Source organism: Paralichthys olivaceus, chromosome 8, assembly GCF_024713975.1.
Source record: "Paralichthys olivaceus isolate ysfri-2021 chromosome 8, ASM2471397v2, whole genome shotgun sequence".
Classification (NCBI taxonomy): Eukaryota; Metazoa; Chordata; class Actinopteri; order Pleuronectiformes; family Paralichthyidae; genus Paralichthys; species Paralichthys olivaceus.
In genome coordinates, this window is record NC_091100.1 from 16,178,944 (window position 1) to 16,202,261 (window position 23,318).

The 23,318-nt window shown below is 42.8% G+C and overlaps 1 protein-coding gene across 12 annotated transcripts in view; it reads right to left on the bottom strand.

The window, feature by feature from the left end:
• Positions 1 to 1,684: 1,684 nt before the first annotated feature.
• The window catches only part of LOC109627548 (nucleosome-remodeling factor subunit BPTF), a 43,358-nt gene continuing 21,724 nt past the window's right edge, over positions 1,685 to 23,318 (bottom strand). For 7 of the 12 annotated variants that reach the window (XM_020084115.2, XM_020084113.2, XM_069530688.1 and 4 more), the window contains 18 exons: positions 23,247 to 23,286; positions 22,241 to 22,466; positions 21,974 to 22,117; positions 19,354 to 19,484; positions 18,937 to 19,051; positions 18,525 to 18,742; positions 17,902 to 18,139; positions 17,479 to 17,756; positions 16,686 to 16,799; positions 16,080 to 16,241; positions 15,190 to 15,272; positions 10,926 to 11,151; positions 10,420 to 10,748; positions 10,069 to 10,242; positions 9,606 to 9,798; positions 8,860 to 8,944; positions 6,720 to 6,906; positions 1,685 to 3,973 (listed from right to left, as the gene is read on the bottom strand). In XM_020084115.2, the coding sequence (XP_019939674.2) occupies positions 3,937 to 3,973; positions 6,720 to 6,906; positions 8,860 to 8,944; positions 9,606 to 9,798; positions 10,069 to 10,242; positions 10,420 to 10,748; positions 10,926 to 11,151; positions 15,190 to 15,272; positions 16,080 to 16,241; positions 16,686 to 16,799; positions 17,479 to 17,756; positions 17,902 to 18,139; positions 18,525 to 18,742; positions 18,937 to 19,051; positions 19,354 to 19,484; positions 21,974 to 22,117; positions 22,241 to 22,466; positions 23,247 to 23,286 (2,980 nt within the window). In that variant the 3' untranslated portion in view covers positions 1,685 to 3,936. Of the gene's footprint in view, positions 4,907 to 6,719; positions 6,907 to 8,859; positions 8,945 to 9,605; positions 9,799 to 10,068; positions 10,243 to 10,419; positions 10,749 to 10,925; positions 11,152 to 15,189; positions 15,273 to 16,079; positions 16,242 to 16,685; positions 16,800 to 17,478; positions 17,757 to 17,901; positions 18,140 to 18,524; positions 18,743 to 18,936; positions 19,052 to 19,353; positions 19,485 to 21,973; positions 22,118 to 22,240; positions 22,467 to 23,246; positions 23,287 to 23,318 lie in introns of all 12 variants that reach the window. The other 5 variants (XM_069530687.1, XM_069530685.1, XM_069530686.1 and 2 more) reach the window with 3 other exon arrangements.

Genomic DNA, 23,318 nt, shown 5'->3' on the forward strand with positions numbered 1-23,318 from the left:
GTCTTTAACCCTCCACTCACATTCTGCCCACTGACTGAAACATTGATCCTCATTTTCATTCCCAGTGATTGCATGAGAAGTAAAACACTTGAATTAGAGTTTAAACGTCATGATCTCCATTGGGCCTCCAGGAAGAGAGGCCGACTTGGGAACTGGATGAGGCAGGCAAGACTGAGGCCTCTTTCTCTCCCCCTCTGACCGTCTGTCAGCTGGAGCCGGTCAATTCCCAGGCTCGACGAAGCCTCTATCTGGGATCAGCGCTGGAGGGAACAGATGCAGGCGGGCAGGAAACAGGAGCTCGCTCCACATCTTGGCTACTATCGCAGCGGGAGGACATTCCTCATCCTGGAGGATGCAAAGTAGGAGGGTGAGGGGGGAAAAAAGAGGGGAGAGACGAGGGGGGAGGTGGGAACATCTCATTGTTGTTTCCTGTGTGATAGCCCTCAAGCCACAAGTAGGCGGGTGGGAGAAAGAGACAAGGGTGGTGGACTGACACCACTTTGGGTTCTTGTGGTCATCCACAGCGCTCATGTGCAGCCTCTGGAATCATTTAGCGGTTTTGAGCGGAGAGTTAGGAGGGGGAGGTGAGGCAGAATGGTGTGGGAGGAGAGAGAAAGGTTAACCTCAGGGGTGGCTCTCCTGTGTCATGTTGGTAATTTGATCACAGGGAGAGTTTGTATGAATTTGCATGGAGGTCACGACCTTGTCCTTCAGTGCTCGTGAGCAGATGCCACCTCAAAGCTCTTTCCTCTGAAAGCTTATGTTGACATAAAAGACAAGAGGAACTTTTAACTAAATGTCCCATCCACTCCCTGTGCATTGTGTACGCATTAGCTCCAAATTCAGTTGTTAAACTTGAATATAGATACATACATAAGTCATGTGTACTGGTAATGTCAAAAGAATCTGTCAGCCAAGATGCCATTCAGTGTGTATTGTGGTGTGCCCCAAGGCTATGTTCTGGGTCCTATTCAGTTTGCCCTGTAGAAGCCTCTTCTTCGGCAATTACATTATTTTCAGGGCAAGTCTTTCAGTCTTTTACTACAGAACAATGAAACAGTTGAGAGGAAACCTTACATGTGTCTCCTTTCACTGCTCTTAAGATAAGACTCAATTTGAAATCTGCTTTAAATTACACAAATAGAGAACATATTATTTCCTAAAGTAAGTCTTACTTCTGCCTCTAAAATCTCAGTGTCACTGTGGGCTCTTCACTGACACGTGTGTTTACTAAACTCATAGCTGGATTCAGTTGAAAGTCCTTCTTCTCTGGCCTTTACAAAAGTCCCTGAACTTTTGATAGTTATTCCACAATGCTGCTGCTAAAGTTTTAACCAGGTCAACTCAAGGGTCTTGTTGACACTGATGTTGATTTCTGTATCAGAGCTGGCCTTTAAATTCAAAATCAAATACTGCACAGTCAAAAATCTGACAACTTCATAAAGATCTCAGATTAGATGATTGATGAGACGATTTTATTTTGTCATTAAGTCCTGTATGACGTCTGCTCTTGAGAAGTGCTATGTTTATACTGTAAGTACTTATAATGTGAGAATGCAGGAGTTGTGTAATCATATGGCCCACAGCAATACACACAGCCTTGTATGATGATGAGGAAATGAAAACTGTAACTCTGGTGTGTATGAGCCCAGCGAGTCAAAGAAAACACAACTCTTTAGAAAACTGGTGTCAAAAACATAACTTTATCCAGGATGAAATGTCCTATCAGGTACAAAAGAGAATCTCTTCAGAGTTGCCACAATCTGTTAAAAACATAGAGTACTTTTTATCTGCAGTTTCGATGCCTCAACATTACCCCCCCCCCCCCCCCCACACACACACACACAAAAAAAGTGTGAACCTTTCATTGATATGAATAAATAATACAAGAGATGCACGTCAATATAGAAGTTATGCTGAACTGGTCGGTTTCTGAAAAACAACGAAAATCTCTAGAATTACTGTCCCACTCTACCCCATTCAAAAACCTCTATGCTCACAATATGCAGCACTTTAATATAAAGGGCAATTTCACCCAAATGTAGAGTTCATTTCAATTAAAGAGAAAAAAAATTGTTAAAATATACTGACGGGCTTAGTTGCTGGTTCGAAAAGTGAAAAATAAAAGTTTCTAGTGCTATATAAATCTTTAATCTCTACATATTTGGACAGCAATAATGTACAATAGAGATTACAAACAGTGGATGAAACACATCATCATCAGATTACAAAGTGATGGACATTTGTGTGAAAGAGAAACACAGAAACAAACACAGACGCTACATTATCTCTCTCAAGTCTTGTCCACACAAAAATAAAAACAAAGACTTCCTGATTGAGACTGAAATGTTTTTTCTCCTTTGAAATTTTTTAACATCAACTGTAGTCGTCCTATGACTGCTCCCTTCCTACAAAATAATTATAATCACAAGTTACAAAAATGTTCCCAAATATGCTAAAAATTTGAGCTATAAAATTTTCATACAAACCCCTGCGGTACAAAGACGCCCCAGCCCCCCCACTCAAAGTTGACTCCCAGACATGCTGATGCAAACCGCAACATAACTGAGTGGATGCTGAGTGGAAAAGTCCATTATCCAATTACCTAACCAATGCTTTGAGGGCGAGTTGAGAGACGTCTGTGAGCCAACCTGTCAGCTTTAATGAAATATGCTGGAGGAGGCGGCTGATAGATAAGGGGCAGGGAGACTTACAGGCTCAGCCGCTGATGGAAACAGACGGGGAGCTTTCAGGAGACACTGAGTGTGTATGGAGTGACGTACAGTACGTGTGGGTTAGTTAAGCCTTGTTCTAGCTTCACCTTCCCCAGAAGGCCTAACAGTCGCATCTCCTCCAGGAGCTCAGAACTAGTTACTGTTCTTCACTTGCACTTGGGAAAAAGCACCAAATTGGAACAAATCAGAGGAAGGGTGGGACGGCCTATTCTGGGTGTTTCCCTCTGGAAATTAAGGTGAAGGCAACACAGCCTTAAAACAAAATGAAGAACTTTTAAATTACTTATTACTTTTTAATCTGATTGAAAAAATAATCTCTTTGACTACTAGTTTTCACTCTAGCTTCTATGTCAAGCATCCCGGCACCAGGCTACCCTGACAGGGAATGTAAATGAGTTGCACCACTGACAGACATATTCAGATTCTCTGTGGCTGTTTCACGCTTCAAACAGGGCGACACACCTGAGGGGACTGTAGCGATGGGGTCAGAAGAGTTGGGTAAAGTGGAGTTAGGTTTGAAACATGGAAGGTGACAGTGTGTTTGTGGATGAATGACCTGAACCGGAAAACTGAGTGAGAGACAAATAATCCAGAAAAATAAGATTCATGAAGTCTGTAGTGGATGTGAAACCTGCAGTTCCTGCATATTAAGCCTCACGTGAAGCACGATCAGGGCATTTCTCAACACTACACAGGATGCAGTTTAAGTTGAACCTCTGGGTGGGAAGAACAAAGCAAAAATATGAGCAGCTACAGATTAAACGCAGCTCTTTCAGAGTGCGCTGCTGCCATGTGATCATCCACAACTTGACAGTTTTAACTGTCGTACTGCTACTTCCATCTGGATCGCTGTCCTCGTGGAGGGGCTGCACTGGTAGGAGCGGCTGGCTGGGAAGAAACCAGCTGCCAAACAAAGTCTGTGGCCGCCCTGTCCCTGGTCTGAAGGTGGGACGTCTTTGTCTTTCTGTCCCACTGATGCTTTTGAAGTCACTTCTTCCCCTTTCAGCACAGCAATGGAGGTGTTGGAGGCCAGGCCCTTTGACACCATTGCAAGCTGGTTTTCAGCTGAGGGGTAGCCCCCCCAGGGTCAGGTGCAGCCTGACCAGGACCACAGGGTTTAATCATTCAGAGGGAACCACAAGCCTCTCTCACAAGTCTTTCTGACACTTGTTTTTTTTGTGTGTTTTTGTTTAGGAGGGAGCTAAGAGGCTGCTGATTGTAGTTTGTTGTTATGAGACCTACGGAGACGGGCAAAGAGAGGAGGAAGAAACAGTTGGAAAACTTCTCTTTGTTTCTTTTTTTTTATTAAAAGCTTTACAATATGACAAAAATATGCACTAAGAGAAATACAAAAGAAAACAAACAAAACAAAAAACATGTATTGGATGCCAGTGGGTCAGACACTTTGACAGAGACCGAGCAGCCATGTTGGTGAATTGCTGTTGAAGTGTATGATGCAATGTCTTGTATATACAATATTTTTTTTTAAAACCTGGAGACTGCCAAGCTCGCCATATTTAGAACAGGAAAGCTAAACTACATTTCCTCCAATCTATTTTTTACAGTTCCTACCATTATTTTCTTTTAGAACATAGACATAGTCCTTCACAAAAAGAAATAATATGCACATAAAATAACATTATACATGGGTACAGCCAATAAAAAGAAACCAGCAAATGTTGCATGATTCTTTTAAAATGTCTCAGCTAAGAAATGAGGTAAAAATGTTCCGCTGTAGCACATAGTGACCAAATACAATAAACAAACGTTCTGTCAAATTAAAAGATAAGTTATGTGTTTGTGTGTGTGTATGGGGGAGCTAAAGTCAGATTTCACTTTGTCTCTTTTTTTCCAAAACTGAATGTCAAGAAAGACAATAGCAAACTAGTTTTGCCTCGGACATAAACAAAATATCAGCCTTCTGTTGCAAGAAGTGTAAGAAAATACATTTTCCCTTGAGATGCTCTGTGTTACCAACATGGCTGCTGTTATCAGACAGTAGAAACTTTTTTTCTTTTCTTTCCTTTGCTTACAAAATAAAAATATATGCACTTTCTTACAAAGTGTTTAATGCTGTTTTGAACGAGTAGAAAACAGCAACACGCGGGATTTCAAATTGTTTTTGTTTGTTTTAAGAGTGACCCCGGCACCCAGGAGTTTGACATCACAATCTGCAAGAGAGGGAGAGGTGGGTAGGGAGGGGGGAGAGCGAGAGAGAGAAGGGGAGAGAGGGGGAGAGGGAGGGAGAATGGATGGTGTAAATACATGCGGGTGAAGCACATCACTGTTTTAGGCACGGTAAGATGGATGCAAACCACAAGACTCACTCAGCTTATTAAACATCAGAGATTCACTGAAAACCTTCACTCAACTCACCATGAAACGTTAAGCTCCACCTTCAGTAAATAAAATCAATAAATAAAGCTGGATCAAAGTATGATAAACATCATAGACTGTATATAAAGATGGACGACGCGTCTCCACTTCCTCAGCCAGAAATGAAGCCATGAAGTCCCATTCACTAACATGAGGTAGGTGGGGTATTTGACCTATACTGCAGCCAGCCACCAGGTGGCAAAACTGACACTTTGGCTTCACATTTTTGGGGAGCTATGATTTCGTCCATCTTCATGCGCAGTCTATGATGCATGTATAAAATTGCAGTTCACAAAATCTTGTGGAATGCATCCACTCAAAGCAATTACATCACACAGGAGAGGCAATGCAGTGAGGTGAGGTCACAGGTGTATACGAGCACAAGGTAGTAGAGTCATTCGGGTTCAACTGTGTAGAAGCAACTGTTTTTATACTATGGACGCAAACAGTGGCAACAGCATGAAGGCCACCAAGAACAAGCTAAAATTCTTGTGTGAAATGAGTATTAAATCTTGAACTCTCAACCTGAAACCAAACAGGCCCCAAAAAATTTGCCTGATGAAAATGTCAATAATAGCAGAGAATGCAGCTTCGTTATGTGGTGAAAGCTGAAGCTGATGTTGTTATGGGTGTAAAATCAGCAGACCGAGCCTGAATGTGTGTGAAATGAAGATTCCACCGAGATGGAACAAGGGTGTGACCGAAAAAGCTCAAACTGTGAGCGGAAAAAACACAAACGCATGTATCACTTCTACAGTGTAAACAAACAAGGCTTTTCAAAAATGCCACAAGCATAATAGATCACTGTGAAATTCATGCATCTGTGGAGATTTATCCTTGTCTGTGTTTTATGTCTGGGGACAGAATAGGTCTGTTTGCCACATGAGCATTCAGTCAACACCCAAAAACAGTAGATGACAGTAAAGGCCTGGAAGAGACCTAGGATGGTGACCCAGGAAATCAAAGAGAGGAAGGAGTCAATGAACTCGGACAGTTTCTGACAATGTGCATTTTTTTCTGATATTTCATTGCTTGTTTTTTAGAGAAAGCTTGTGTCTACAGAACCTCCAGGGAGGTCAGGGGTCAATCAGCTACAGAGCAGCACAGCTGGAGCCTCTAATAAGTTGGTCTTTTTCTTAAGGACATTGAATTCAACAGGGTGGACGGTCTCTGGCTGCATCCATACTTCTATGTTTTCATCTTAAATCAGTGTTTTCAAACTAAAACCATCTCGAATATAACAAATTATAAAGAATTATAATTCGCCTCCCACACGTGTGAGCGGTTGTATCATTGTAAAGTGTAGAATCTAACTGCCCAACATCCCTTGTTATGGATTATCAATGCTGACTACACTGGGAGTTTTCAAACTAAAATGGGGTCAGCGGTGTTTCCAAACAATTAAAGCTAAAACGCCAGAGTAGTGTGGATGGCAGATGTATCTGCAGCAGAGTTGAAAAACAGAAGAAAATACATTTTATTTTTTATTTTTGGATAAAAAATACGGACTCGGTGTGCAAAGACCTCAACTGTCTGTTTACTTAAAGTCGCCAGCTGCCATTTTGCCTCTCTTTTTCCAATCAGCATTTATCACCCTCACCATCTTACCTGCTGGCTTTGAAGCCTTTGAGCTTCTGGACAAAGAAGTTCTCCAGAACCTCGGCACACTGGTAGAAGGGCGAGTCACTGGGGTTGTAGTAGCGGCAGTTATCGAAGATTTTGGTCATGTCTGCTACGAACTCGGTCAGCTTCACGTACTCGCGCTTCTGTAACCTCTCCTCCATGGTGGAAAGGTCTGAGAACAGTAACAAAAATATATATTTGGTTAATGATTGTATGTATGACAGGAGAATATAAACCATACACATTTAATTGCCAGATCTTGCCAGAGACTAACATATATGCGGAAGCAGGAGCAGATAAATGGCTTCTCTAATCAACTCCTTTCCACAAATCAGCATGTCTGCTGCGGAGTAATTGCAGCCTTTGTGGCATGTCTTTGACACACGTTCAAATATGTTTCCTGTGAGCACAGTTCATCACTTTATATGTGACAGCAAAAATCCAGAGCCCCTGCCAGCTTTAACCTCCATCTATTCAGCCTTTCGTATCAGTAACTGAGATCTGACCCATCTGACATTCCTGAGGAGAGCATCATTATCGGAGTGTCGTTCCTGAGAAAACACGTGCGTGCACACGCATAATGGAAACTTTGAGAGCGCAATCTAAATCAGCCTAGATCTCCCTTGAAACGTAACATTCAGTGTCACTAACCTGTTTGAATCAAGTTAGAAACTAAACAAATATACGATTTTAGAGTTAATGAGGAAGAAGCCGAGGCTTCGTTTAATCTGCTGCTGCCGAAGGGTTGCTGCTCGGCACGGGGTCCCCGGGGCTACGGTTTAAACAAACATATCCGACTCTTAACCTCCTTAACCCCCACCTAGCTGGCCGGGGGCTTACAAACCCTTATGGACAATATCAAAGACCCCCTTCTTCTCCGTCATCAGATTTCATCTCAAAACCCTCCAAAAACGACTAACGGCTGCAGCTATGACGGCCAAATGTTCTTTTTATTTTCTGAAAATCAACAAGGTCTTTTTCTTGCAGTGGAATCGAGAGGGAAGGGCTACAGTTTCCAGGACCAGGCCGACAGGAGCTGGGTGTGGGGCTGGTCCCTTTCCACAGGGAGCCCAGCAGACCCCGAGCAGCTCATTAACGGTTTGTTTGTATGGAAGTTCAAAAAAAGCCCCGTTGACGAAAAGTCCCCATTTACAAGGTCGGTTTGATCTGAGTTGGAGGGCTTCCTCCCTGCTGGCCTCCTGGCGGCTGCGTTTTTCATGTATAAGATAAAGAGACTGGGTGTTACTTCCATTGCCTGAAGCAATTACAGAATGAAAACAGCTCCACTGAGGCAATTTTATCTACCGAACAGGGACTGCTCCCAATCCCAGTCTGACTCATTCAGCATTAACTATCCGCCGATTCACAATCTGATATTTTCCTACATAAGACAAATGCAACACTTAAAGTAGGTTGACATTAAAATTAAAAGGGCAGTCCATAAACAATGTTTGACATTTGATGAGCTCTTTCCTTCCATAGAGCTCAATGACATCTTATTTATTGTGTCCAGTCGTTATTACCGCCGCCAAGGATGTTTTTATCTGTGTTTGTCTGATAGTTAGTAGGATTACACAAAAACTACAAGATGCGATATGGGTCAGGGAAGAACCCATTCATATTCTGAGCAGATTTGGATCAGGGATATATTTTTACACTTTCTTTAACATTGCAAAGCTTTAAAAATGTTTATTTTTTTAATTGTGTGCAAATTTGGTGCAGCTTGATTGAATTTCAGGGACGGTTGGGGGAGGTATGAACTTTACTGAATGCAGTTTTAGTTTTGGATGATATAATCAAGGGGTGCATCTTGGTGTTTATCTTTATTTACATTTAAGATATCTTTAAATATGACCTGAAATATGACATTTCACTCCCATATATGCTGTTAACTTTGAATCTGAAAAATAAAAAGCGGAATGAAGAAAAGGAGGACAAGTTAATAAGCTCAATATGTGCACAAACAGGCCTCAGGAGCCATGACGAACACAGAAGTAGCTGTAGTAACTGACATATTGGAGATACTGAAGCTTGGAAACATCACTTTCAAACCTTGTTTTCAATAATTCCTATTGTGGTTTTGTGTGTTGTGCAGTCAAGGCCGTTCCATGTTTCCTCCACTCACCCATTGGTTCCTTGATGACCCTGTAGTAGTCCGGGGCGTCATTCGGGTCCACTGGCTCCAGGAACGGCCACGCCATTTTATGTGCCTGCAGAGGAGGGAGAAAGAGAAGGACAAGAGACTTGAGAAAGCTGAAACCAATGAAGAAAAACAAACGGCACCATGAAAATGACACTGGAAGCAGGTGGGTCAACACAGATGTTCTCTCTCTCTCTCTCTCTCTCTCACACACACACACACACACACACACACACACACACACACACACACACACACACACACACACACACACACACACACACACACACACACACACACACACACACTTGCATCCCGACCAGTGGACAGAGGAGGAGAAAACGAGAGGAGAAGAGGTAGACGTAGGAGGAAGAAGAGAAAAGAAAGGAAAAAAGCTGAGGCCGGGCAGAAGTCCAAGTTGCATTCTGGGGAGCCGAATCATCAGATAAGACACACAGAGCATTTTTGTTTGCTGCTCTGACACTGGAGTGGGGCGACAAGGAGCTGTGTTAGTGTTCAGTCCATCGCTGCTAATACAACGACGTGTTGCTGCTACTTCAGCTAGTGGTGAGAGTCAGATCTGAAGTTTTTTTTGTCTGTGTTTTACACAGAACGGGTTCAAGTTAAATGATCCACTATCGATTAATGATTATCATAAACCTCTCTGGTGTTTTCATTGAACCATTTTTCTCCAATGCGCACAGCCCGCTGTAATCAAGTCTCCTGTTTACCTGTAAGGAGCGCAGGGTTCTCCGCAGACCTTCATAGTCCTTGTCTGTGAGCGGGGTGAAGACCGTCATGGCGTCCTCCGTCGACTGACACTGCGGGCACACGTACTCGTCAATGTGGTTGGCCTCGCTCTGCAGGATGCCCACACAGCGACCGTGGTACCAGTTTTGACACCGATCGCATCCAATGTAGAACCTGAGAAGAAGTTTTCATTTGGACCTGTGATTTGTGTTTTGAGTCTTATTACTTTACAAATAATTTCAGTTGTTAATCAAAAGGGTAGGTCAAGGTAGTGAAGTGTAGCGGAGTTAGCGAAGAAAACTTTTTAATTTCTCTAAGCATCATGGAGGAACTGGCAAGATGAAATTCTATTGATATGTGTCCTTGTGTCTTTTTAGTGTAAATTCACACTATGCTCATGCTACAACCCACAAACACACAGGAGTTTTAGGTGTAGCTGCTTACTGGGACTCGTCGTATGGCGTCCGACAGATGCAGAACAACTCCACTGCGCTGCTCTCCTGGCCCCGTTTACACTCCACACAGATGTAGTCGTCCATTTTCTTGGCCTCCTTCTCCGTGATGCCCACACAGTCCCCGTGATACCAGTTGGTACAAAGGTCGCAGCCTATGTAAAACCTATAGAGAGAACAAGGAAGCAAAGGTATTTGTCAGTTGTATCTCACATGATTAAGAGTGAGCAATGTTAACTTTTAAAAGATAAGTGAGTATGACTGGCCGATGAAAGAATTATCTTCTGTGTTTCCCTCCACTAAAAGTATTTATAGTTAGTATTCAAAGTGAGCCTGTTCATACTTGGTCTCGTCATATGGCGTCTTGCAAATGCAGTACAGCTTGGTGTCCTTCTTGCTCTCCTTGGTAATCGTCGTCAAGATCATCTTCTTCTTCGACTTGGACTTGGCTGACGGAACCGTTTCCCTCTCCTCCTCCCGTTTTCTCTTGTGTGCCGAGGTGACGGTTGTGGCGAGGTGGTGCTGAGCGGCGATGCCCTGTGCATGTGCCAGAGTGTGTTGCTGCTGCTGTTTGTGGGCGGCCTGGGCTGCGGCCTGGGCCGCCTGCTTGGCTGCAGCCTGAGCCCTCTCTTTCTCCCTCCGCATCCGAAGCAAGTCACGTTTTAGCTCCTCCTGAGGAAAGTGATGTCAGGACGGACAGGGTCAAAACAAGTAGAGACAAATAGACAGCGGCTTTCTAAACTGACATATTCAGTCATTTCTGTTCAACAATATTTTAAAGGGATTAAAGAGATTTGACACAGATCTTGCCAGACTTTTCTGCTGTTATGCCCCCACCGTCCTCTATACCTGGGCCTCTAGCTGCAGATCCTTGTCCAGAAGCGCTCGCTTCTTCAGGATTTCCATCTTAAGGCTCTCTTTGTGCCGGTAAAGTAGCGAGGAGAGCTTGCTGGCGTTGGCCAACCTCCTTTTCGCCTCCACCACCTCTTCCTTCTTTCTCCTCTTGGCTGCCTGCCTCTCATCCTTGTCTATACGGTCCAGGAGGAACTTCATCACCTGGTTGCATACAATCATTCTGGACAAACACAAAAAAGAAAAGGGGAAAATTTGAAAGGACTTGATTACAGATACATTTTTTAAGTTACACTGAATCATAAAAGCGTATTGTATAGAAGAGTTAAGAACTGTGCACTGAACAGCCCCTTGAATGTAGTAGGAAAAAAGTAGTCAAACCTAAACACATAGCTCTACTGAATCTAATATGGACCCATGTGAAATAGTGCTTTGACCTATTAAGGGTATTTTAAAGGAATAAAAGACAAATAATAATCCTGCTGAGAGAGGAGAGGGATAAAAGAGCAGGGAGGGAAATGATTATCACATATCTGAATCTTGAATTCAGAAAGTCAGTACAAAGTCACAGAGGAAGAAAGTAATCCCTCTGACACACCAGTGGGAAGGAGCCAACTCTTACTCCAAACAATGCTTCAATTTTTCAGAAAGTAAAACCTGCATGACGACTGGCTGCCCAAAAAATGTGAACATCTAACTTTCTGCATGTAAGAAGCGGTAGTGCGTGTCAATGAACAATGAGTGTGTTTCTCTCAGCTTCAGGTCCTTGAGGCTTTCTGGTGACCCTGTTGCATAAACTGCGAAACTACAAAGTCCAGGGTTTAAATCTGGTTCTTGACTTTTCTCGCATCTCATCCCTATCCTGCTTTAAATCTTTTCCTTCTCCACTGTGAACTATCAAATAACATTCTTGGAAAAAACAGACTGCTTGCTTTTACCAAGAATTTCTACTTGTACTGCTTGAAAATGGTTCAGGGTTTCTACTTCCCAAAGTGGAAATACTGCACTGCGATTTTATGCCAACGAGTGCAGTTTTAATTTACATTTTTTATTCCAGACTCATATAAGTTCTCCATCACCTTTGAAATAGAAGCTAATCTTTGAGTCCAAGTGACGACTGGTCCAATTTAGAAGGATTTCCCTCAGGGCAGACTGGAAGTTTCATGTTCAAGAGGCTAAGAACATGTTTAGAGAGGCCATTGTGACCTTGACCTTTGACCTCCAAAATCTATTCAGTTTATCTCTGAGGCTAAGTGAACACTTGTACCAAATTAGAAGAAATTCCCTCAAGGTGTGGTTCACATGAATGGGACATACAGACGAACAGAGAACCAGAAATTATAATCGCCGACGTGGCGAGACGCTTTCTCTGTGACTTGACAGACGAGTCAATCATTCAAACAACACAGACTTTTGTAACCCAGAACATAAATACTATGGAAGAAACAAGTTTGTCATCACTCCTAGTCCCCTTGTTGTGTTACTAGGCCGCGTGTCTCACATATGTTGTTAGAGCAGTAGTTGGTCGTGTTTATTTATGTGAGATGTTTAAGTAGGAGGCAGTGGGGCTGAGAGTTGGGAGAGTTGGGAGAGTGGGGAGAGGTGGACAGATAGAGAATGACTGTGAAGCTGCACTCTCCATGTAAACACAGGGAACAGGAGAAAGTTCACACACTCAAACTCAAGCAAATAGAAATGCATAGGGAGATTCAAATTACATACACTCACAGATATCAGTCCCACTTAATATGTCTGATTTTTACATCAAGATCCATAAATTATTTCCTGGGAATTTTTCCAAAAATGTAAAACAAACCTTATCTTACAATGGTAAAGGAAGAGAATATATTCCTGGATCTGCCTCTTTCCTAATCCACGACAAAATGAAATAAGTTCTTTCTTGGCCCATGTCAAATCCAACCACTAACTGTAACGTTCAGTAGTCTTGAGTTATCCTGCCGACAAACCAACCAACGGACAAGGGTGGACACGTGAAATTTCTTGGGGGAGGTTAATATAGAGAAATTAAGAAGAAAAAAACCTTGGAGATAATATTACAGATAAAAACCATCTCCACTGCTAAAATTTTGTCAGAATTAAATGTGTGTATATGATGCACATACAGGTTACTCATTAAATGGAACATGTAATGTCTTAGTTTGCTGTTGGGCTATCACAAGACACCAGGATATGTTACATGCACCTTGGCATAAAATCTTCAAGACTCTGGACTGTGCAGACGCTGTCTAACACATCAGTCCAAAATATCCCATAGGTGCTCAGCAGGGTTGAGCTCTGGAAACTGGAGGTCATAACATATGATTCACATCATTTAGATACTGCATCCAAAACGCTGTGGATGGGAGCATCTTCATCCTGTCTCCTTTTTCAGGGTTTTCTTTTCATTTGGCACATGATTGTGTGTGTAAAAAGAAGAAAAATCATGGCTCTATGTCTGCAGTTTGTTCACTTGTGTTCGCTAACATTCACAACTAAGAATGAAAATCAATCTGAATGCCTTGTTCAGCGCACAAATGTGTGAATGACACACAAACACATCCATGACTGCTGAGGTCAAAGACGGGCCAGGGTTCCTGCAGCGTGCACTGAGGTACACAACGCAAATGCAGTGCGAAAGCGGCGGACGCTCACGAAACAACACGAAAAAACAAAGCTGACGTTAGAGTTCCAGGTAAATAACTTAAAATGACAGAATCAGGTTTTGAGGAAGAGAGAGGATGACATAAGGAAATGGAAAAAGGATGGAACGTAAGCAGAGACAGACAACAGACAGAGCGGCTGTAGTGAAGTCACGGTAGTCTGGGTTTGGTATTACAGGTCTGTGTGAATGGGCACAGTGTTGACAGACCGTCTGTGGACATAAACATGGGGTTGTCAGAGTCAACTGTAGGTCAGAGTGTAATCTCTCTGCAGCAGATGAAAAAGGAAGGAGAGAGGGAATAAGCCTTTTTAAACATTATACTACTGGTTTTGATTTCACTCATTTTATTTGGGTGTTTAAAGAAGTAATAGTTGCACAAACATCTGCAGAATTAAACAAAAAAACCCTCTTTAATAGTGAGCCAACAAACATCTCTGCTATAAACGCATCACTCTGGAAAAAGTCTTGGCTCTTGATAAAACAGTGGCAGTTCTTCTAACAAACTGAAGTACTGTTTGTATACTGTTTGTATACTGCCACTGTAGTACTGGTCACCTTTTTACATCTGTATTCAAGAGCATGGTCTTTTAGTTTGAGAGCAGGACTTATTGATTTCACATAATGATTTGTAATGCTCTCACTCAAAACAATGCACATGCACCTCTGCTTATGCTTAAATTCGCTCTGGCTGTGCACTTGCACTCTGCACTCCAGCTTTAGCTCTTCTCCTTGCGCTCTAGTCTACTCTGGGATTTCTTCTCTGCACTGAGATTTTTTGGTGCAGACGTATCAAACGTGCACAGAAGCAGCTTGAGCGCAGGATCTCTGAACGCAAGCGCACAGTTTGAGCAAGCAGAGCAAACCTAAGCACAAGCAGGGGCTATCTGAGTGTGCACACAGGGGTTTGATTGTAACAAAATCTGAACGTGAATTCAATAATCCCTGCTCTAAAACTGAAAGACTACGCTGTTTAATACAGAGAGCTGGTCAGTGGAGTGATACAGACTTCATTTTCTGCCTGTTATAGACAGAATGTGCTCAGAGAGGAGTGACACAGAAAAGAAATATGATGAGCTGAAGCTTGTTTGTATAAAATTCAACTCGCCACAAATCAGTGAAAGGGCCATTCGAGCCTCGTGTGGTTTTATTGTACAACTCATTTAGAAATGGATTTGTCTTTGTGTTCAGGTTTTTAGGGTCACGGTGAGGACATGCAGCTGTTGGTGGTTACACACCCAAAAGTTCCCATGCTGTGCAGTACCTCCCAGTGTGGTGTTGAGTCAGAGTCAAACAGAGGGAGGAGAGGACAGCATGTGTACGGCCTGAGAGGTGAGGTTACAGTTCCATATAATCAGAACATCGACACACGAGACAACATCAATTCAAAGAAGCATGACTGTTTCACAGATAGTGACCGTTAACACTATGCCATTATTGTTTGTTGCTTCAAAAACAAGTTGCCGCAGTGTGTGCAGTCTGATTGGATTGGTTACACTTCCTCTGACCCTGAAGCTTTCAGTGTAAACCTCTGAATGAACCTCCAAATACAAGCAGAATACCATGCTTACATTTTCACACACAAAAAATCTGGACACAAACCTCTGGTTCTCTTCCCGCTCTGCAGGCGTCATGGTCTTCTTCTGCTTCAGGTGCTCAATCACAGCGTTTTGTTTCATTACCACCTGAAACACACGCCGCAAGACACGTCAGAACAAACCAAATCAGAAAGGATATTTACAGCTTTTTTTTCTTTTTAAATGTTTCATTTTAAAGTAGATTTTTTTGGTTTTCAACCACCCAGGAGCTGAACTGGGACCTGCTGCTTAAGGCGTATGTGCCCACTTTATATGTGCCCTAACCTTCTTATTAGGTCACCCCCAAAAAAAGTAATTCACAGTTTGAGAGGAAATTACTATAATGGTGTAGAAACCATATTCTTAAACTGTTTCTGCAGGTTTGAACTAAATAAACATACGACTTTTAAGTAGCATTAAATTAAAGTTAACATAATTAAGACTTACTGAGTAATATTTTAATGTTTTTATGACCTAAAATTCTAATTACTGAATTTTAGACTTTTCAGACCTTAGCACATCATGTCTGTTCTTTAGTGTTGCTGAGCCTGATTGATGATTTGTGTGTACAAAAAAATATATAAATTGATTATTATTAAAGGGAGAAATTGTGGTGACTAATGGGAAGATAGAAAAATACATAAATGTACACACATGCAGTAAAATCAGTGGTAAATATACAAACAGGGACAGTTAAAAACAATCACACACACAGTAGCATTGGAAGGATTAAACCCAACAAACAGGGGCAGAGCTGTAAAAATAAACAGTGTTAGAGGAGGGTTTGGATGTTAGAGGATGGTGACTGTTTGTTTGTTGATGGCAGGAAGACAGAGAGCTTTGACAGAGATGGATGACCTGGCCATGGTGGCTTCCTGAACTTCCAAGCTCTCTCTCACACACTCACACACACACCTGTTTCTGAATGATGTCGCTCTGGCTGGCTGCATTGAGGGCCTGCTCTCTCTTGGCTTCTGCAGCTTGTCTCTTCTTCTGCTGCTGCTGTTCTCGGAGCTGCTGGATTCTCTGCAGTTGCTCCTGGACAGAAGCTGCCTGGATGGTCACCACGTTCCCTATCTGTGAAGACAATTCATGCCTTTTAAAAAGCTGGATTCTTATAATTCATATCTACTCAATTAAAAAGCAAGATATTCTGGTTTTGGTAAAAGTTGCAGTTGGACCATAATAGATATTGAGAAGCAGCACGATTCAGTTTCGTTTGGAAAAGTATCTCTTTTGAGGATATTTATAAAAGAAAACTACCAAAACAAATGAGTAAGATGAGCTCAAATCATGTCATATCAAATCAAGAGGTGGATGACGCATTTTCAATGATTTCATAAATTATAAATGAGCCATATACTACTATCTGAAATGCTACAGGTAGCACAAGTCCAAAATACAGCTACACTTTCTAATGTGTTTTACAGTGCTTTTACTGTAATCAAGGCCTTTAGCTTTAAGCAAGGCTTTATAAAAAAGAAAAAGTTTGTACGTGGTTTAGCAGGTTTGCTGCATTACCTGTCCTCCCTGAGCTGAGGTGGTCCCGGTCTGTTGTATCTGGATGGGGAGCTGCAGTTTGATGTGCTGTGGCAGAGAGCCTCCACCCTGCTGGGCCTGCAGCTGGGCCAGCACCTGCAGACATGACACAAGACGACACACAAATTTAACAAATCTGAAAAGAAAATCATGGTTTTGCGTGTATATTTGCATAAAGTATTTATTTAGATGGTTAGATCACACCTTCAGCTACATCGTGGGTCAAACTTGTTAATGCAGATTGCAGGATGGAAAAAAGGGGACAAAGACTAGACATTGTCTACGACACTTATGAATGGCTGGAGGGAGTAAATTAGTAGTTTACAGTATGATCTGGTTTAAACAGTTTAAGGAACAACAACTTTACGACAGATCTAGTTAAATCTTCTACTCCTGCGGGACACTAAGTTGGTCAAGGTCATCTTACCTACATATGTTTGGAGGAGTTGACTATAAAGCCCAACCAATATGGTTTTTGATGGCAGATGCTAACACCAATATCAGGGAATAAAACATTTCTGATACCGATATATTGGCTGATATATATATAAAAAGGGGGGCAATGATTCCTAAGATGTCTTTATCAAACTCTTATACCAAACAACTGTGATGTTTTACAGCTTAACCACATAAATGCAAATCTTTTCTTTGTTGTGTAAATTGTGCAAATTCCAAGCAAGCATTAACTCCAATACTAATATGTCATTTATTATAAGCCAATTGATAAATCAGTCAGGCTGTAGTTAACTTTCCAGCATCATCCCGCTAATCCTACCTGTACCTGCTGCTGCAGTCCAGACACGCTGATGAGCTGAGGCGACTGCTGCAGCTGCACTGTTCCTCCCTGTGTTTTAACCTGCAGTGACGTGGGTGATTGGATGGGCATGTGGGCCTGCGTCTGAGGCGGCAGTTGGCCTTGTGGGGTTGCCGAAGTAGGGCTGCTGGTGGTGGCTAGTGAAGGCGCTCCCGCCTGGATGGGGGCTGCTGCCTGCTGGGCAGGTTGGGCCGGGGTTTTGGTGCAGGTGGAGTTGGGTTGACCTGGACCTGTGTTGGCTGAGGTGACAGGGAGAGAAAGATCGGAAAGAGGGGATTTAAAAAACAAGCAATAGAATGTCATTTAAAATAGGTTAGATAAGAACAGACCCATAAACAGACCTGTGGAAGGACCCTAAGTCCAATTAACATTTTCGATATATACCTGTGCTTGATGTGGGTGTGGCAGCTGAGGCCAAGGGGGTGAAGAGGAAGCGCTGCACCTGGCCATTGGGCAGTGCCGCCTGCATGAGCTGCTGCCCAGGTCCTGGGATGACGGTGACCCCGTGAGGTATGACCTGCAGCTGGCCTGTGGTCTGGCCCTGACCCTGAACCATCACAGTCAGAGCCTGTTGGGTACCACCGACACCAGCCTGTCGATCCACACCTGAGGCCTGCTGCTTCTACGGGATACAGGGTAGAGAAGACGCTTGTTAGTAGAGAGATAAATCAGGACATTGCTGTTTTTTCCGAAATAAACTGGTTGAGGTGGGAAAATAATCCTTTAATAAATTGAGTAAGTATTCACATCTTGTTAAAAGTTGATTTTCTTAGCTTTCTAAACTTCAATACTTAGATTACTTTACATATTATTGCACCTACACTTCCTGCCACCACCTATTTGTTCTAAAGGTTCCTATGCTTCACTTCATAGAGAACTTAAGCTGGTTTATGAACTTTTGCTGGTATGGTGCTATAAAGCCCAATATAAACAGAGGAATGTGAAAAATTCATGAATGTTTGGGAGGTGTTGATTTCTCACCCTGCACATAGGGTGACCTCACTAACCTGTGTGAGCTGGGTGAGCTGTGCCAGGGTCAATTTAACCTGGCCTTGCCCTTGTGCCCGTGGGGTGCCGGGTGTTGTCTGGCCTGCTGCCTGTCCTAATGTGGCGGGGCTCGTTGCCCCCTGGCCAGTGACAGTGGCAACAGGGCTGGCACCGGATATTGCCGTGGAAACTGCCTGACCTCGGATGATCTGCGTCACTACCTGCTGGCCGCCCTGACCTGGAAGAGAGGGAGGGGCAGCAGATTTGACACAGATGATAAACATGAAGCCAAAGAGGCTCAGCAACACTCAAAAACAGACATGCTGACTGACAGAGAAGAGATGACATTCGCTGCCAGTACTTTGTTAATCTCTGAGGGGGTTTGTACTTTGTTCAAATGAAGTCTTCAATCTCTCAGAGGGAGAACATTACCTTGCTGGACCACGAGAGGTGTTCGTAGTATTGTCTTTCCCATGGGGCCTGTCTGCTGGAGTGGGGTTCGGATCACTGTCATTCCTGGACGGATCTGACTGCCAGTTGCCAGAACCTATAAGGATATTTTCATCAAGACGTTACAAATAATATTTCAAGGCCAAAAGGTTCTTCCTGGATCTGTCAGATTTAGACATAAAACTGAGGTCTATGGTAAAGGTCACAAGAAAAAACAAAAAGAGGAAAAGTAATGATTTCTATGATAAACAAATGTGCAAACAACAAAGACAAAAGAAACAGTAATGTGAGAGATTTTTTGCAGTAGAAAGGAGTGGATGAGATTTCCATAGTAAGCATGAGAGGATGATCATAAAAAACATTACAGGATACTTCACAGCAGATAGAAGGCAGACGTACCTGTTGCTGGGAGCCGGGGGTATTGGGCCTGATGTTGAGTGTGGTTGTGCGTGGCTGGAATGTGGTGTACGTCTGGGCGCCACCCGCTGTGCTGGACGGGATGATACCCAACACTTTCTGCTGAACCACACCTACAAAGAGAAGAGGAGAAGAAAGACCCCGGATTAAACCAATTAGAAGGAATGAGAAGAAAGAAGGAGGGATGGGGTGGAACGGTTTCTCAGTTTTAATAACTAAGTATGAACTCATAACTAGGGGAAAGATACGAAAAGGACCAGGAGAAATCCAAAATGTGATGGAGAAATCTTGAGAGAAATTTTGGAGCTCAGTGATATGTGTTTGTCAAATATCTGACTTTTATTACCTCAAACACACCGGCATTTCAAAATGCTCCAACATCTCTAATACAATTACATGTTTGCATGTCACCAGGGAGCAGTTGTGCAGAGGTCCTTCACTGACACAACTCAATACATTATTTGTGGGCTTCTCTCCTGGCCAGATGTCGAGCTTTTGATCACAGCGCCAGTAAATATTAGTCGAGCAGGTAAACAAATCTTCAAAGTCTACCTGAAAGCTTAGTTGGGTTTCCCCCAACATCTCAGACCCCCCCTCATAAATTATGCATGAATCCAGATCCGACTTTTAAAACTTTAATCCGACAAAGGCAGCGTTTCATGTTTGTTCACCAGGCTCTGTGCCTTCATGAGCTCACGTGAAGCCGATGGCAGAGATGGAAACTGAGAGAGTGCAGCACTTTTTCCTCTGCAGCCTCGTTGCTGTGGTTTCTTAACCGCAACCACGCAGGTAAACCTATACATCAAGGGTTTCCTTCTTCAAACAGGGACGTTAAACCCGCTCGTAAGACCTGGGGAGTAGCTGCTCTGGTCGCACACATCAAACACTGGTTTCTATGGACTGGTTGTTTGGAGAGGTCGGGGAGTTGGGACTCCGGTGAGTGGAGAGGTATACTTTTATTCAAAAAAATGGAGGGAAAAAAAGAAAAATGGAATCCCACTATAGAGGGCTACCTGTCTAGGAAGCAGACCTCAGGGTAAACTTGTTTTCCTCCCTAACTTCCTTAAGCCATTCCAAAACAAACAGGGCGCCCAACAGTCATGCTGGATAAATACACATGTCCATTAAATGGCTACACTCCACCTGAACTTAGTTTCTCCTTCATGGCTACTTCAAAGCTAAGAAAAGTCAATTTCTTCATATCCTTGCTGAATATCATTCTTTTTATCTGGTGATTGCAGGTATTCATCAAACATTACATTCATTGTATTTCTAATGAGTTAGTCTTTACTCTTTGTTTTGCTAGAGGATTTCAGGTTTCTTTTCTAATTTCTACAGTTGTGGAAATGATAAAGTAGGAAAAATGACAGTTGCTGTTATGGCTGTTAAATGGATTAAAACCTGCAAAAACTCAATTTTTCCAGTAACTGACTAATTTTGTAGATACTAATATCGCAGCACGAGCCCGTCAACATGTCAGACCACCTCTATCGTGTTGAGAAGTAACCATCATGTAATAACTTGAAAGAAACACGTTGAGAGTCAGTACATCTCCTCACCTGCGTTGTCAATATTGACATTTAAAAGCGCCTAACTAAGGATAGCCCCATTCTGAATCACCAGTCCAGATTTACCACCTCAGACTACACAAGTCCACCATCCCAAAAAAACATCCAACCAAAATAACAGCTTTCTATTAGATTACCATGCCGACAAGACAAAACCAGACATGATGTGCCGAACCAAACTGAGTTGCTGACTCATGAGGTTGGAACAGGATGGGCACCACAATGGGGTGGTGCCACAGTAGCACAAAACACAGGGAGCTATTGGCTGCTTCTGACATGGTAGCACCTTCTGTACTTCTGTGGCATCTGCAACCAGACGGAAAACTACGTTTAAAGCACAAACCCACTATTAAAGCTGGACAGTGCAAAAATCACCTCGAATACCCTCTATCTTTTATCATTATATGATTTAATTTAGTTTCAGGGTATCATATCATAACTGGTAAAGTCTATGGCAAAACACTTAAGTAATCTGGCATGTGGGCTGGGGTTCTGAGGGCTGGAACAAGGCTTAAGGAAGTGCTTTAAAAGTGTGAGTGATTTTAAGCATGCTAAAGCAAACGGCTGCATTAAGTCAATGGTGAGTTAAATGCACACACGTGCCCCATAGCTCCCCAAAGATGTGGGATTTGGAAAATTATCGTCTACTTGCATTCTTGGCTCGCTGACAGTGGTGATCAAAGACAGAGGAATGTCTAATTTGTGTCGAATTAGTAGACTTCTAAATATTTGGGTCTGTGGTAACTGGCAGCAATAACATTAAAGAAAAAAGCTGAAGACAAACTCAGTCCTTCTCAAGCACCATGCGCACCATTGGTCCGATAAATTGCTTCCACAATGACATGCAATTAATGAGCCAGATCTAATTTGGCTCTTTGACACGTTTGAAAAGTCTCAGCTGTGGGTCTGAGGTGAAGAAACCAAAACACAAAGGAATCTGTAAAAGGTTGTTGATGGAAAGACAAGTCTACACTGAATGACTGTAACTTGTGCTCGGTGTTTGCCTCAAAGGTGAGACTTATAAAAAACCCTACCTCCTTGGGAAGTTGGCACATTGACTGTGACGATCTTGCTGTTGGCGGGCAGTGGCAGCTTGGTGGTCACTACCTTTCCACCCACTGACGTTCCCGTAATCTGGAAGGTGTGCCCACCCGACGTGGCCAAAGTGGTCTCGGTGCCTGATAATGAAGCAAATAGAAAAATTAGGACAAATACTGTCAACTCAGTAACATCACTACTTCTACTTCACTACTAATTTCCTGTCACTTGAGAGCCAATAGTTACACTCCTCTAAAACATACCTTGTGTGCTTTGACCCTGCTTGACCCAGGTGGCGAACGACTGCTGGAAGTTCTTGTTCTGCTGGAATGTGACGGGGGTGCCCATCTTGGTGGACAGTACCACCTTGGTGCTGGATGTGCCCTGGCCTGTCAATGAACCGACAATGACTTTTGGTGTGGTGATAGATGTTGAGGGAGTCCCTGTCGGAGTCGCTGTTCCTGAGCCTGGTTTCTGCTCGAGACGTTTCTGAAATGGTAAATGAGATGGTCAGTACATTTATGTAGCAACTAATGATAAAAAGCCAAAAAGACTTAGTTGGTTAAGATTGGCACAGACTGAGATGTTTGCAGGTTTGCTGCCCGGTGAGTAGAAATGAATGGATTGTCTGTTGTTTTGGCAGTGAGTGCTTGAAAAGGCGTGTGTGTAAGTCCCAGAGAACCAACATTGTCCACTGTTACAACTGAGCTTTTTCTTCCCAAAAAAGTAAGGCACAAGACCTACATGAAACAATAGAAAAAAAAGAATCTCACATAATCTTTATGCAAATTAAGTCATGCTTTTGAAGAAACTAAACTAGTGGAAAAAATGTATTCTTCCTTTCAAGGGATTCGCAGACAACAGCAGTACTACCAAGATAAAAACAGTAAATCAGTCTGAAAGACAAACTGAAGCTCATGCACATCATAGTATAGTGTGAGATGTGGACCCTGCCCGCTTAATTACAGCAGAAAACCCAGTTCAACCCAAGTTGAAATGAGATGCTACAGAAGGGCATTTCATAGACGGAACAATCTGGCAACAAGCGGGACAGTATGAAGACCTGCTGAAGAAGGTCAAAAAACAGACAAACTAAGACCATCCTACAGGGTACAGCAAGGAAGACAGAGAAAAAGGATGGACAGACAACATTGCCGAGTGGAGGAGAAGAAACACTGCTACTGCACAAGCCCTTGGGATGAGGTAGGTTAGTAGATGGCTCCTCAGTGCAGCAACAGTGGAAAGATTACTGGACTAAACTAGGCTTACCTTGGCCTGCTCTGCTGCCTGAGCTTTCTCCTTCTCCACCCTGTAACAGATACAAGAACCTGTCAGCAAATA